At 40.5% G+C, this 16,586-nt stretch overlaps 1 protein-coding gene across 1 annotated transcript in view; it reads right to left on the bottom strand.

Annotated features, from left to right (window-relative positions):
• Nucleotides 1-16,586, bottom strand: part of LOC141155398 (Fc receptor-like protein 3) — a 99,812-nt gene that overhangs the window by 40,483 nt on the left and 42,743 nt on the right. Inside the window, exons 2-4 of the mRNA XM_073642266.1 lie at nt 6,711-6,974; nt 2,464-2,694; nt 1,989-2,270 (exon numbers count right to left, since the gene is read on the bottom strand). Coding sequence (XP_073498367.1) covers nt 1,989-2,270; nt 2,464-2,694; nt 6,711-6,974 — 777 coding nt within the window. The remainder of the gene's footprint in view (nt 1-1,988; nt 2,271-2,463; nt 2,695-6,710; nt 6,975-16,586) is intronic.

Genomic DNA, 16,586 nt, shown 5'->3' with positions numbered 1-16,586 from the left:
AATAATGACGACCCTGCTCCTAAGAGCTTACAATCTACAATGAGGTGGAGGTGACACAAAGTACAATGGCTTATTTACAAGGATGGTCCAGCCATCTTGAGGGGATGAGGGATAGATAAAGGCTGCATGAGCTTATCACCAGCCAGTATCTGTGGTGCTTTTTGGTTGGGTGGAGACTTATGTTTGGAGAAATAAGGGATGGGCTATAAGAATATAAAAGGACTTTGATTAGGGAACGTGATAGGCCGACCTAAACAGATGTGTTTTTAGGGAGCACCTACAACTGTGTAAGTTGTGGTTCATCCTAATTTCTTGGGGTAGAGCATTCCAAAGAATAGGTGCAGCTCGGGAGAAGTCTTGAAGCCGGGAGAGGGAGGTACGGATTAGTGCGGATGTTAGTCGAAAGTCGCTTGCAGAGCGTAGAAAACGGGTAGGCCGATAAACAGAGATGAGGGAAGAGATGTAGGGGGGTGCCACACTGTGGAGAGCTTTGTGGGTGAGAACAAGCAATTTAAATCGGATCCTATAATTCATGGGCAGCCAGTGCAATGACTGGCACAGAGCGGAAGCGTCTGAGTAACGATTAGCCAGATAGATGACCCTGGCTGCAGCATTAAGGATGGACTGGAGGGGGGAAAGTTGAGTGAGGGGGGGGCCAATTAAGAGAGAGTTACAGTAGTCAAGGCGGGAGTGGATCAGGGCAACAGTGAGGGTTTTTGTTGTTTCCAAAGTGAGAAAGGGGTGGATTCTAGAGATGTTCTTCAGGTGCAAGCGACAAGAGCGGGCAAGAGATTGTATGTGGAAGGTGAAGGAGAGATTGGTGTCAAACACAACGCCCAGGCAATGCGCCTGCTTGCTCGGCATTGTTGTGGTACCACACACGGAGAGAGAGATGTCAGATTTGGAGAGGTGAGTAGACGGCGGGAACAGAAGAAGTTCAGATTTTGAGAGGTTGAGTTTCAGATAGAGAGCGGACATGATTTTAGAAATTGCGGCCAGTCACTGGTGTTCTGTAGTACAGCGGGGGTAAGGTCAGGGGATGAGGTCTATAGTTGTGTGTCACCAGCATAAAGATGATGCTGCAAACCAAATTTGCGAATTGTCAGTCCAATTGGGGCTGTGTAGAGAGAGAAGAGAAGAGGGCCAAGGACTGAACCATGAGAAACCCCAATAGTGAGAGGAAGAGGGGAAGAAGTGGAGCCAGCGAACGATACACTGGAAGAGCGGTCAGATAGGTAGGAGGAGAACCAGGAGAGAGCAGTGTCCTTTATGCTGATTGAGTGGAGCGTAGAGAGTAAGAGGTGGTGGTCAACGGTGTCAAAGGCTGCAGAGAGGTCAAGAAGAATGAGCAAAGAGTGGTCACCATTACGTTTTGCTGTCAGAAGGTCATTGGTTACTTTGATGAGTGCAGTTTCTGTAGAATGTAGAGGGCGGAAGCCGGACTGTGATGGGTCTAGAAGAGAGTGAGTGGAGAGGTAGCTGGTAAGGCGGGAGTAGACCAGGCGCTCCAAGAGTTTAGAGATGAAGGGAAGATTGGAGACTGGTCTGTAGTTGTTTGTGCAGGAAGGGTCAAGAGAGGGCTTTTTTAATAATGGAGTGATGATGGAGTGTTTGAAGGAGGAGGGGAAGATACCAGAAGAGAGGGAGAGGTTGAAGATTTTAGTTAGGTGAGTAGTGACGACTGAAGAAAGAGACTGGAGTAGATGTGAGGGGATGGGGTCAGTGGTGCATGTGGTGGGATGAGAAGAAGAGAGGAGCCTGGAGACTTCGTCTTCTGTGACTGGGTCAAATGTGGTCAAAAATACATTTAACACAAAATTTAAAATATGTGTCATTTTGGGAACATTCCCAATAAATGGGCAAGACTATAAATCATGAACTATTTTCATAGATGCATGTATAACAACACTGTGGCCTCTAGAGGGCAATACGGAGACATTTTCAGAAGCAATATTCATGGCTCCCCCTTCCTGCTGAACTATATTTACCTTGTACTTGGATGGTTGAGCTGACACTCACTTTTCTCACAGTACCAAGTAATGTTGTGACTTCACATGAATATTTCCCAGAATGCTCTAGCCGTGCAGACGAGATGCTATATTTGTCATTTACACTGAATTCCCGAATATTTTGTTCATTTTTATAAAAAGCAAACTGCAGTATTTGGGTCCTCCTTCGAAGAGCGAGAGTCGTGAAACAAGTCAATGTCATCTCATCGCCTTCTCGAATGAATGAACTGGTCAGTTGTAAAATTGGGACTGTGAACAGTTCTGAAAAAATAGATTATGTGGATTAGATAGAATAGACAGGAAGGTTTTTTTAAAAAATATATATATTTAAATATATTCCCATTGTTAAAATGGGGTGATGGATAGAGTTCAAAGAATCGTCACCGGCATGTCTCTGCATTGGATGTGTACCACATTCAGTCTGGTTGGATTTGATCGGTATCTTTCTCCTTACCATGGACAAGAACAGAAATTGCATTCGATGTATAGACCTTCCAGAATCGCTCCTTTATACATCTGTACTCTCTGGTTCCTGTCTTGTCCATATAATAACCCATGTTCTCGATGATTTGGCCGTCCTTGTAAGTTGTCCCTTTAGTTGAAAAAAATGTATCCCAACCATGACAATTTGTAGTCAACCTGTCCCCTTCGTAAATGTATGAAGGCACTTGAAGAATCACCCAGTCTAAAAGACAAAAATATCAATATTCATTCGAGTTTTATCTGGACGTTGTGTCACATGACCTCGATTCTATATGACAAAAATTAAAATGATCATCGATATTATCTCTTAACTATGTGACACTATTTAGCTTAAGGCTATATTCACACATCATTTTTTTTTTCAGCGTTTATTTTCTGCAGCAAAACCTGATCTCTGGCAGGAGGTTTGTTCAGGATTTTTCTTGCTGTTTTGTTTATTTTTTGGTGCGTTTTTTCAGCGTTTTTTCACTTTCCTTTTGTCTCTTCTTTTGCATGTACATAAAGTTCAGTGAAAAAAAAATGTCTATTTTAGCACAAGAAACGCTGAAAACATGTCACCTGCATTTTTGGTGCGTTTTTTTTTCACCCCCCCATTACTTCCAATGGGTGAAAAAATGCTGAAAAATGCTGAGAAAGCGCTGAAAGAAGTGACATGCTCTATTTTGCAAAAAGCCATGCAAAGCACAAAATCCTGAACAAAAAAAAAACAATGTGTGCATGAGATTTCTGGAATCTCATATATTTTGCTGGTACTGCAAAACGCAGCTGACAAATTGGATAAAAAAACGCATCAAAAAACGCTGAAAAAAACATGATGTGTGAACATAGCCTAACACTGACAATGTCTGAATGATGTGTGACACTAATTATCTGGGCACTGTGTGACATTATCTGGATAGATTTTCTGAAACAACAGGTAGCTTGAGTTGAAAAATGCCCCAGTAGCCAGTGTGAAAATTACAAGATTTCTCATTTTTATTTTTACGTTTTGTGACATTATCTGGATGCTACGTCCCACAATTTATATGGGTATTTTGTGAAACATTAACTGGATGATGTGTGACACTATTTATCTGTTCACTGTGGGACGTTATCTGGATGCTATGTCACACTATATGGCCATTTTGTGACATTACCTGGATGATTTATGACACTATCTGGACACTGACATTATCTGGAGGCTGTGTGACACTATTTATCTGGGTATTTTGTGACATTGTCTGGATGATTTATGACACTATCTGGACACTGATATTATCTGGAGGCTGTGTGACACTATTTATCTGGGCATTTTGTGTCATTATCTGGATGATTTATGACACTATCTGGACAATGACATTATCTGGAGGATGTGTGACACTATTTATCTGGGCATTTTGTGTCATTATCTGGATGATTTATGACACTATCTGGACACTGACATTATCTGGAGGCTGTGTGACACTATTTATCTGGGCATTTTGTGACATTGTCTGGATGATTTATGATACTATCTGGACACTGATATTATCTGGAGGCTGTGTGACACTATTTATCTGGGCATTTTGTGACATTATCTGGATGATTTATGATACTATCTGGACACTGATATTATCTGGAGGCTGCGTGACACTATTTATCTGGGCATTTTGTGACATTACCTGGATGATTTATGATACTATCTGGACACTGACATTATCTGGAGGCTGTGTGACACTATTTATCTGGGCATTTTGTGACATTGTCTGGATGATTTATGATACTATCTGGACAATGACATTATCTGGAGGTTGTGTGACACTATTTATCTGGGCATTTTGTGTCATTATCTGGATGATTTATGACACTATCTGGACACTGATATTATCTGGAGGCTGTGTGACACTATTTATCTGGGCATTTTGTGACATTGTCTGGATGATTTATGATACTATCTGGACTCTGACATTATCTGGAGGCTGTGTGACACTATTTATCTGGGCATTTTGTGACATTATCTGGATGATTTATGACACTATCTGGACACTGATATTATCTGGAGGCTGTGTGACACTATTTATCTGGGTATTTTGTGACATTGTCTGGATGATTTATGATACTATCTGGACACTGACATTATCTGGAGGCTGTGTGACACTATTTATCTGGGCATTTTGTGACATTATCTGGATGATTTATGATACTATCTGGACACTGATATTATCTGGAGGCTGCGTGACACTATTTATCTGGGCATTTTGTGACATTACCTGGTTGATTTATGATACTATCTGGACACTGACATTATCTGGAGCCTGTGTGACACTATTTATCTGGGCATTTTGTGACATTGTCTGGATGATTTATGATACTATCTGGACACTGACATTATCTGGAGGCTGTGTGACACTATTTATCTGGGCATTTTGTGACATTGTCTGGATGATTTATGATACTATCTGGACACTGACATTATCTGGAGGCTGTGTGACACTATTTATCTGGGCATTTTGTGACATTACCTGGATGATTTATGACACTATCTGGACAATGACATTATCTGGAGGCTGTGTGACACTATTTATCTGGGCATTTTGTGTCATTATCTGGATGATTTATGACACTATCTGGACACTGACATTATCTGGAGGCTCTGTGACACTATTTATCTGGGCATTTTGTGACATTGTCTGGATGATTTATGATACTATCTGGACTCTGATATTATCTGGAGGATGTGTGACACTATTTATCTGGGCATTTTGTGACATTACCTGGATGATTTATGACACTATCTGGACTCTGACATTATCTGGAGGCTGTGTGACACTATTTATCTGGGCATTTTGTGACATTATCTGGATGATTTATGACACTATCTGGACAATGACATTATCTGGAGGCTGTGTGACACTATTTATCTGGGCATTTTGTGACATTACCTGGATGATTTATGACACTATCTGGACAATGACATTATCTGGAGGCTGTGTGACACTATTTATCTGGGCATTTTGTGTCATTATCTGGATGATTTATGACACTATCTGGACACTGACATTATCTGGAGGCTGTGTGACACTATTTATCTGGGCATTTTGTGACATTGTCTGGATGATTTATGATACTATCTGGACTCTGACATTATCTGGAGGCTGTGTGACACTATTTATCTGGGCATTTTGTGACATTGTCTGGATGATTTATGACACTATCTGGACACTGATATTATCTGGAGGATGTGTGACACTATTTATCTGGGCATTTTGTGACATTATCTGGATGATTTATGATACTATCTGGACACTGACATTATCTGGAGGATGTGTGACACTATTTATCTGGGCATTTTGTGACATTGTCTGGATGATTTATGACACTATCTGGACACTGATATTATCTGGAGGATGTGTGACACTATTTATCTGGGCATTTTGTGACATTGTCTGGATGATTTATGACACTATCTGGACTCTGATATTATCTGGAGGATGTGTGACACTATTTATCTGGGCATTTTGTGACATTGTCTGGATGATTTATGACACTATCTGGACTCTGATATTATCTGGAGGATGTGTGACACTATTTATCTGGGCATTTTGTGACATTGTCTGGATGATTTATGACACTATCTGGACTCTGACATTATCTGGAGGATGTGTGACACTATTTATCTGGGCATTTTGTGACATTATCTGGATGATTTATGACACTATCTGGACTCAGACATTATCTGGAGGATGTGTGACACTATTTATCTGGGCATTTTGTGACATTATCTGGATGGATTTTCTGAAACAACAGGAAGCTAAAGTCAAAAAAAGGCCCCAGTGGTCGGTGGGAAAATTGCAAGATTTCTCATTTTTATTTTTAGATTTTGTCACATTATCTGGATGCTATGTCAAACTATTTATATGGGCATTTTGTGAAACATTACCTGGATGAGGTGTGATACTATTTATCTTGCTACTATCTGACACTATTTATCCTGACACAGTATAACCAGTAAATGAATATGACCACTGGATATGGCTGACATTTTCCAAATATAATTCCATAAATAAATCTTTAGTGCCCAATTGTTGGTAGTCCAACAGTGATTATTTTGTAGATATAATTGCATTAGATATTGCAGTTAATTGGACAAAGGGTTCATAAATTAAAGTTCTCTGAGAATAATACGAAGGTCATAAATTGACCTTAAAGAACATACTGCATTCTGTATAACGCATATAACTCATGAATCTATTATCTCACCTTCGCTTACCGCCAAACTCACGGGATCGCTTCTGTTACTGGCCAAAGTCTTGCACTGGTAATTTCCACTATTTTGAATTTTGGCACTTCCAATCTGAAATTTCTGCTGATTAAATTTAATTTGTTTATTGTCTTTGTACCAGTAAAAAATGTCATCTGTCTGTCTAGTAGAATGAACAACATTACACGTAAAAGACATTTTTTCTCCGCTGAATATTGTTCTCCAGTCTGGATCCAATGTCACATAAGTCAGTACTTCTGCCTCTGAAATAGAACAGTAAAGAGCAACAGAATAAAGAAATGTCTCCTATAGTTAAATGTGTACTAGGCTGTTACTATTTATCTGGATGCTGTGCACCACAATACTGTATATCTGGATGCAGTGTGACACTATTTATCTGGATGCTGTGCACCACAATACTGTATATCTGGATGCAGTGTGACACTATTTATCTGGATGCTGTGCACCACAATACTGTATATCTGGATGCTGTGTGACACTATTTATCTGAATGCTGTGCACCATAATACTGTATATCTGGATGCTGTGTGACACTATTTATCTGAATGCTGTGCACCACAATACTGTATATCTGGATGCAGTGTGACACTATTTATCTGAATGCTGTGCACCACAATACTGTATATCTGGATTCTGTGTGACACTATTTATCTGGATGCTGTGCACCACAATACTGTATATCTGGATGCTGTGTGACACTATTTATCTGTATGCTGTGCACCACAATACTGTATATCTGGATGCAGTGTGACACTATTTATCTGGATGCTGTGCACCACAATACTGTATATCTGGATGCAGTGTGACACTATTTATCTGGATGCTGTGCACCACAATACTGTATATCTGGATGCAGTGTGACACTATTTATTTGGATGCTGTGCTCCACAATACTGTATATCTGGATGCAGTGTGACACTATTTATCTGGATGCTGTGCACCACAATACTGTATATCTGGATGCAGTGTGACACTATTTATCTGGATGCTGTGCACCACAATACTGTATATCTGGATGCAGTGTGACACTATTTATCTGGATGCTGTGCACCACAATACTGTATATCTGGATGCAGTGTGACACTATTTATCTGTATGCTGTGCACCACAATACTGTATATCTGGATGCAGTGTGACACTATTTATCTGTATGCTGTGCACCACAATACTGTATATCTGGATGCTGTGTGACACTATTTATCTGGATGCTGTGCACCACAATACTGTATATCTGGATGCAGTGTGACACTATTTATCTGTATGCTGTGCACCACAATACTGTATATCTGGATGCTGTGTGACACTATTTATCTGGATGCTGTGCACCATAATACTGTATATCTGGATGCTGTGTGACACTATTTATCTGGATGCTGTGCACCACAATACTGTATATCTGGATGCAGTGTGACACTATTTATCTGTATGCTGTGCACCACAATACTGTATATCTGGATGCTGTGTGACACTATTTATCTGGATGCTGTGCACCACAATACTGTATGTCTGGATGCAGTGTGACACTATTTATCTGGATGCTGTGCACCATAATACTGTATATCTGGATGCTGTGTGACACTATTTATCTGAATGCTGTGCACCACAATACTGTATATCTGGATGCAGTGTGACACTATATATCTGGATGCTGTGCACCACAATACTGTATATCTGGATGCTGTGTGACACTATATATCTGGATGCTGTGCACCACAATACTGTATATCTGGATGCAGTGTGACACTATATATCTGGATGCTGTGCACCACAATACTGTATATCTGGATGCTGTGTGACACTATTTATCTGAATGCTGTGCACCACAATACTGTATATCTGGATGCTGTGACACTATTTATCTGGATGCTGTGCACCACAATACTGTATATCTGGATGCAGTGTGACACTATTTATCTGGATGCTGTGCACCACAATACTGTATATCTGGATGCAGTGTGACACTATTTATCTGGATGCTGTGCACCACAATACTGTATATCTGGATGCAGTGTGACACTATTTATCTGGATGCTGTGCACCACAATACTGTATATCTGGATGCTGTGTGACACTATTTATCTGAATGCTGTGTACCACAATACTGTATATCTGGATGCAGTGTGACACTATTTATCTGGATGCTGTGCACCACAATACTGTATATCTGGATGCTGTGTGACACTATTTATCTGGATGCTGTGTACCATAATACTGTATATCTGGATGCTGTGTGACACTATTTATCTGGATGCTGTGCACCACAATACTGTATATCTGGATGCAGTGTGACACTATTTATTTGGATGCTGTGCTCCACAATACTGTATATCTGGATGCAGTGTGACACTATTTATCTGGATGCTGTGCACCACAATACTGTATATCTGGATGCAGTGTGACACTATTTATCTGGATGCTGTGCACCACAATACTGTATATCTGGATGCAGTGTGACACTATTTATCTGGATGCTGTGCACCACAATACTGTATATCTGGATGCAGTGTGACACTATTTATCTGTATGCTGTGCACCACAATACTGTATATCTGGATGCAGTGTGACACTATTTATCTGTATGCTGTGCACCACAATACTGTATATCTGGATGCTGTGTGACACTATTTATCTGGATGCTGTGCACCATAATACTGTATATCTGGATGCTGTGTGACACTATTTATCTGGATGCTGTGCACCACAATAATGTATATCTGGATGCTGTGTGACACTATTTATCTGAATGCTGTGCACCACAATACTGTATATCTGGATGCAGTGTGACACTATATATCTGGATGCTGTGCACCACAATACTGTATATCTGGATGCTGTGTGACACTATATATCTGGATGCTGTGCACCACAATACTGTATATCTGGATGCAGTGTGACACTATATATCTGGATGCTGTGCACCACAATACTGTATATCTGGATGCTGTGTGACACTATTTATCTGAATGCTGTGCACCACAATACTGTATATCTGGATGCTGTGACACTATTTATCTGGATGCTGTGCACCACAATACTGTATATCTGGATGCAGTGTGACACTATTTATCTGTATGCTGTGCTCCACAATACTGTATATCTGGATGCTGTGTGACTCTATTTATCTGGATGCTGTGCACCACAATACTGTATATCTGGATGCAGTGTGACACTATTTATCTGGATGCTGTGCTCCACAATACTGTATATCTGAATGCAGTGTGACACTATTTATCTGGATGCTGTGTACCACAATACTGTATATCTGGATGCAGTGTGACACTATTTATCTGGATGCTGTGCACCACAATACTGTATATCTGGATGCTGTGTGACACTATTTATCTGGATGCTGTGCACCACAATACTGTATATCTGGATGCAGTGTGACACTATTTATCTGGATGCTGTGCACCACAATACTGTATATCTGGATGCAGTGTGACACTATTTATCTGGATGCTGTGCACCACAATACTGTATATCTGGATGCTGTGTGACACTATTTATCTGAATGCTGTGTACCACAATACTGTATATCTGGATGCAGTGTGACACTATTTATCTGGATGCTGTGCACCACAATACTGTATATCTGGATGCAGTGTGACACTATTTATCTGGATGCTGTGTACCACAATACTGTATATCTGGATGCTGTGTGACACTATTTATCTGGATGCTGTGCACCACAATACTGTATATCTGAATGCAGTGTGACACTATTTATCTGAATGCTGTGTACCACAATACTGTATATCTGGATGCAGTGTGACACTATTTATCTGAATGCTGTGCACCACAATACTGTATATCTGGATGCTGTGTGACTCTATTTATCTGGATGCTGTGCACCACAATACTGTATATCTGGATGCAGTGTGACACTATTTATCTGGATGCTGTGCACCACAATACTGTATATCTGGATGCTGTGTGACTCTATTTATCTGGATGCTGTGCACCACAATACTGTATATCTGGATGCAGTGTGACACTATTTATCTGGATGCTGTGCTCCACAATACTGTATATCTGAATGCAGTGTGACACTATTTATCTGGATGCTGTGTACCACAATACTGTATATCTGGATGCAGTGTGACACTATTTATCTGGATGCTGTGCACCACAATACTGTATATCTGTATGCTGTGTGACACTATTTATCTGAATGCTGTGCACCACAATACTGTATATCTGGATGCTGTGTGACACTATTTATCTGAATGCTGTGTACCACAATACTGTATATCTGGATGCTGTGTGACTCTATTGATCTGGATGCTGTGCACCACAATACTGTATATCTGAATGCAGTGTGACACTATTTATCTGGATGCTGTGCACCACAATACTGTATATCTGGATGCTGTGTGACACTATTTATCTGGATGCTGTGCACCGCAATACTGTATATCTGGATGCTGTGTGACACTATTTATCTGGATGCTGTGCACCACAATACTGTATATCTGGATGCAGTGTGACACTATTTATCTGGATGCTGTGCACCGCAATACTGTATATCTGGATGCTGTGTGACACTATTTATCTGGATGCTGTGCACCACAATACTGTATATCTGGATGCAGTGTGACACTATTTATCTGGATGCTGTGCACCGCAATACTGTATATCTGGATGCAGTGTGACACTATTTATCTGGATGCTGTGTACCACAATACTGTATATCTGGATGCAGTGTGACACTATTTATCTGGATGCTGTGCACCACAATACTGTATATCTGGATGCAGTGTGACACTATTTATCTGGATGCTGTGCACCATAATACTGTATATCTGGATGCAGTGTGACACTATTTATCTGGATGCTGTGCACCGCAATACTGTATATCTGGATGCAGTGTGACACTATTTATCTGGATGCTGTGCTCCACAATACTGTATATCTGAATGCAGTGTGACACTATTTATCTGGATGCTGTGTACCACAATACTGTATATCTGGATGCAGTGTGACACTATTTATCTGGATGCTGTGCACCACAATACTGCATATCTGGATGCTGTGTGACACTATTTATCTGGATGCTGTGTACCACAATACTGTATATCTGGATGCAGTGTGACACTATTTATCTGGATGCTGTGTACCACAATACTGTATATCTGGATGCTGTGTGACACTATTTATCTGGATGCTGTGCACCACAATACTGTATATCTGGATGCAGTGTGACACTATTTATCTGGATGCTGTGTACCACAATACTGTATATCTGGATGCAGTGTGACACTATTTATCTGGATGCTGTGTACCACAATACTGTATATCTGGATGCTGTGCGACACTATTTATCTGAATGCTGTGTACCACAATACTGTATATCTGGATGCTGTGCGACACTATTTATCTGAATGCTGTGTACCACAATACTGTATATCTGGATGCAGTGTGACACTATTTATCTGGATGCTGTGCACCACAATACTGTATATCTGGATGCAGTGTGACACTATTTATCTGGATGCTGTGCACCACAATACTGTATATCTGGATGCTGTGTGACACTATTTATCTGGATGCTGTGCACCACAATACTATATATCTGGATGCTGTGTGACACTATTTATCTGGATGCTGTGCACCACAATACTGTATATCTGGATGCTGTGTGACACTATTTATCTGGATGCTGTGCACCACAATACTGTATATCTGGATGCAGTGTGACACTATTTATCTGGATGCTGTGTACCACAATACTGTATATCTGGATGCTGTGCGACACTATTTATCTGGATGCTGTGCACCACAATACTGTATATCTGGATGCAGTGTGACACTATTTATCTGGATGCTGTGCACCACAATACTGTATATCTGGATGCAGTGTGACACTATTTATCTGGATGCTGTGCACCACAATACTGTATATCTGGATGCAGTGTGACACTATTTATCTGGATGCTGTGCACCACAATACTGTATATCTGGATGCAGTGTGACTCTATTTATCTGGATGCTGTGTACCACAATACTGTATATCTGGATGCAGTGTGACACTATTTATCTGGATGCTGTGCTCCACAATACTGTATATCTGGATGCTGTGTGACACTATTTATCTGGATGCTGTGCACCACAATACTGTATGTCTGGATGCTGTGTGACACTATTTATCTGGATGCTGTGCACCACAATACTGTATATCTGGATGCTGTGTGACACTATTTATCTGGATGCTGTGCACCACAATACTGTATATCTGGATGCAGTGTGACACTATTTATCTGGATGCTGTGCACCACAATACTGTATATCTGGATGCAGTGTGACTCTATTTATCTGGATGCTGTGCACCACAATACTGTATATCTGGATGCAGTGTGACACTATTTATCTGGATGCTGTGCACCACAATACTGTATATCTGGATGCAGTGTGACACTATTTATCTGAATGCTGTGCACCACAATACTGTATATCTGGATGCAGTGTGACACTATTTATCTGAATGCTGTGCACCACAATACTGTATATCTGGATGCAGTGTGACACTATTTATCTGAATGCTGTGCACCACAATACTGTATATCTGGATGATGTGCGACACTATTTATCTGGATGCTGTGCACCACAATACTGTATATCTGGATGCAGTGTGACACTATTTATCTGAATGCTGTGTACCACAATACTGTATATCTGGATGCAGTGTGACACTATTTATCTGGATACTGTGCACCACAATACTGTATATCTGGATGCTGTATGACACTATTTATCTGGATGCCGTGCACCACAATACTGTATATCTGGATGCAGTGTGACACTATTTATCTGAATGCTGTGCACCACAATACTGTATATCTGGATGCAGTGTGACACTATTTATCTGAATGCTGTGTACCACAATACTGTATATCTGGATGCTGTGTGACACTATTTATCTGGATACTGTGCACCACAATACTGTATATCTGGATGCTGTGCGACACTATTTATCTGGATGCTGTGCACCACAATACTGTATATCTGGATGCAGTGTGACACTATTTATCTGGATGCTGTGTACCACAATACTGTATATCTGGATGCAGTGTGTCACTATTTATCTGGATACTGTGCACCACAATACTGTATATCTGGATGCAGTGTGACACTATTTATCTGAATGCTGTGCACCACAATACTGTATATCTGGATGCAGTGTGACACTATTTATCTGGATACTGTGCACCACAATACTGTATATCTGGATGCAGTGTGACACTATTTATCTGGATGCTGTGTACCACAATACTGTATATCTGGATGCAGTGTGACACTATTTATCTGGATACTGTGCACCACAATACTGTATATCTGGATGCAGTGTGACACTATTTATCTGAATGCTGTGCACCACAATACTGTATATCTGGATGCAGTGTGACACTATTTATCTGAATGCTGTGCACCACAATACTGTATATCTGGATGCAGTGTGACACTATTTATCTGAATGCTGTGTACCACAATACTGTATATCTGGATGCTGTGTGACACTATTTATCTGGATACTGTGCACCACAATACTGTATATCTGGATGCTGTGCGACACTATTTATCTGGATGCTGTGCACCACAATACTGTATATCTGGATGCAGTGTGACACTATTTATCTGGATGCTGTGTACCACAATACTGTATATCTGGATGCAGTGTGTCACTATTTATCTGGATGCTGTGCACCACAATACTGTATATCTGGATGCTGTGTGACTCTATTTATCTGGATGCTGTGTACCACAATACTGTATATCTGGATGCTGTGCGACACTATTTATATGGATGCTGTGCACCACAATACTGTATATCTGGATGCTGTGTGACACTATTTATCTGGATGCTGTGCACCACAATACTGTATATCTAGATGCAGTGTGACACTATTTATCTGGATGCTGTGTACCACAATACTGTATATCTGGATGCAGTGTGTCACTATTTATCTGGATGCTGTGTACCACAATACTGTATATCTGGATGCTGTGCGACACTATTTATCTGGATGCTGTGCACCACAATACTGTATATCTGGATGCTGTGTGACACTATTTATCTGGATGCTGTGCACCACAATACTGTATATCTGGATGCTGTGCGACACTATTTATCTGGATGCTGTGCACCACAATACTGTATATCTGGATGCAGTGTGACACTATTTATCTGGATGCTGTGCACCACAATACTGTATATCTGGATGCAGTGTGACACTATTTATCTGGATGCTGTGTACCACAATACTGTATATCTGGATGCAGTGTGTCACTATTTATCTGGATGCTGTGCACCACAATACTGTATATCTGGATGCTGTGCGACACTATTTATCTGGATGCTGTGTACCACAATACTGTATATCTGGATGCAGTGTGACACTATTTATCTGGATGCTGTGCACCACAATACTGTATATCTGGATGCAGTGTGACACTATTTATCTGGATGCTGTGTACCACAATACTGTATATCTGGATGCAGTGTGTCACTATTTATCTGGATGCTGTGCACCACAATACTGTATATCTGGATGCAGTGTGACACTATTTATCTGGATGCTGTGCACCACAATACTGTATATCTGGATGCTGTGTGACTCTATTTATCTGGATGCTGTGCACCACAATACTGTATATCTGGATGCAGTGTGACACTATTTATCTGGATGCTGTGTACCACAATACTGTATATCTGGATGCAGTGTGACACTATTTATCTGGATGCTGTGTACCACAATACTGTATATCTGGATGCTGTGCGACACTATTTATCTGAATGCTGTGTACCACAATACTGTATATCTGGATGCAGTGTGACACTATTTATCTGGATGCTGTGTACCACAATACTGTATATCTGGATGCTGTGCGACACTATTTATCTGAATGCTGTGCACCACAATACTGTATATCTGGAAGCAGTGTGACACTATTTATCTGGATGCTGTGTACCACAATACTGTATATCTGGATGCTATGTGACTCTATTTATCTGGATGCTGTGCACCACAATACTGTATATCTGGATGCAGTGTGACACTATTTATCTGGATGCTGTGCACCACAATACTGTATATCTGGATGCAGTGTGACACTATTTATCTGGATGCTGTGTACCACAATACTGTATATCTGGATGCAGTGTGACACTACTTATCTGGATGCTGTGTACCACAATACTGTATATCTGGATGCAGTGTGACACTATTTATCTGGATGCTGTGTACCACAATACTGTATATCTGGATGCAGTGTGACACTACTTATCTGGATGCTGTGCACCACAATACTGTATATCTGGATGCAGTGTGACACTATTTATCTGGATGCTGTGCACCACAATACTGTATATCTGGATGCAGTGTGACACTATTTATCTGGATGCTGTGTACCACAATACTGTATATCTGGATGCAGTGTGACACTATTTATCTGAATGCTGTGTACCACAATACTGTATATCTGGATGCTGTGCGACACTATTTATCTGGATGCTGTGTACCACAATACTGTATATCTGGATGCAGTGTGACACTATTTATCTGGATGCTGTGTACCACAATACTGTATATCTGGATGCTGTGCAACACTATTTATCTGGATGCTGTGTACCAAAATACTGTATATCTGGATGCAGTGTGACACTATTTATCTGGATGCTGTGTACCACAATACTGTATATCTGGATGCAGTGTGACACTATTTATCTGGATGCTGTGCACCACAATACTGTATATCTGGATGCAGTGTGACACTATTTATCTGGATGCTGTGCACCACAATACTGTATATCTGGATGCAGTGTGACTCTATTTATCTGGATGCTGTGCACCACAATA

Source organism: Phyllobates terribilis, unplaced genomic scaffold, assembly GCF_046119375.1.
Source record: "Phyllobates terribilis strain yellow unplaced genomic scaffold, ASM4611937v1 Scaffold_7__3_contigs__length_470593459, whole genome shotgun sequence".
Taxonomy (NCBI): Eukaryota; Metazoa; Chordata; class Amphibia; order Anura; family Dendrobatidae; genus Phyllobates; species Phyllobates terribilis.
Note: the sequence above shows the minus strand (reverse complement) of the source record. Positions and strands in the feature narration are given on the sequence as shown.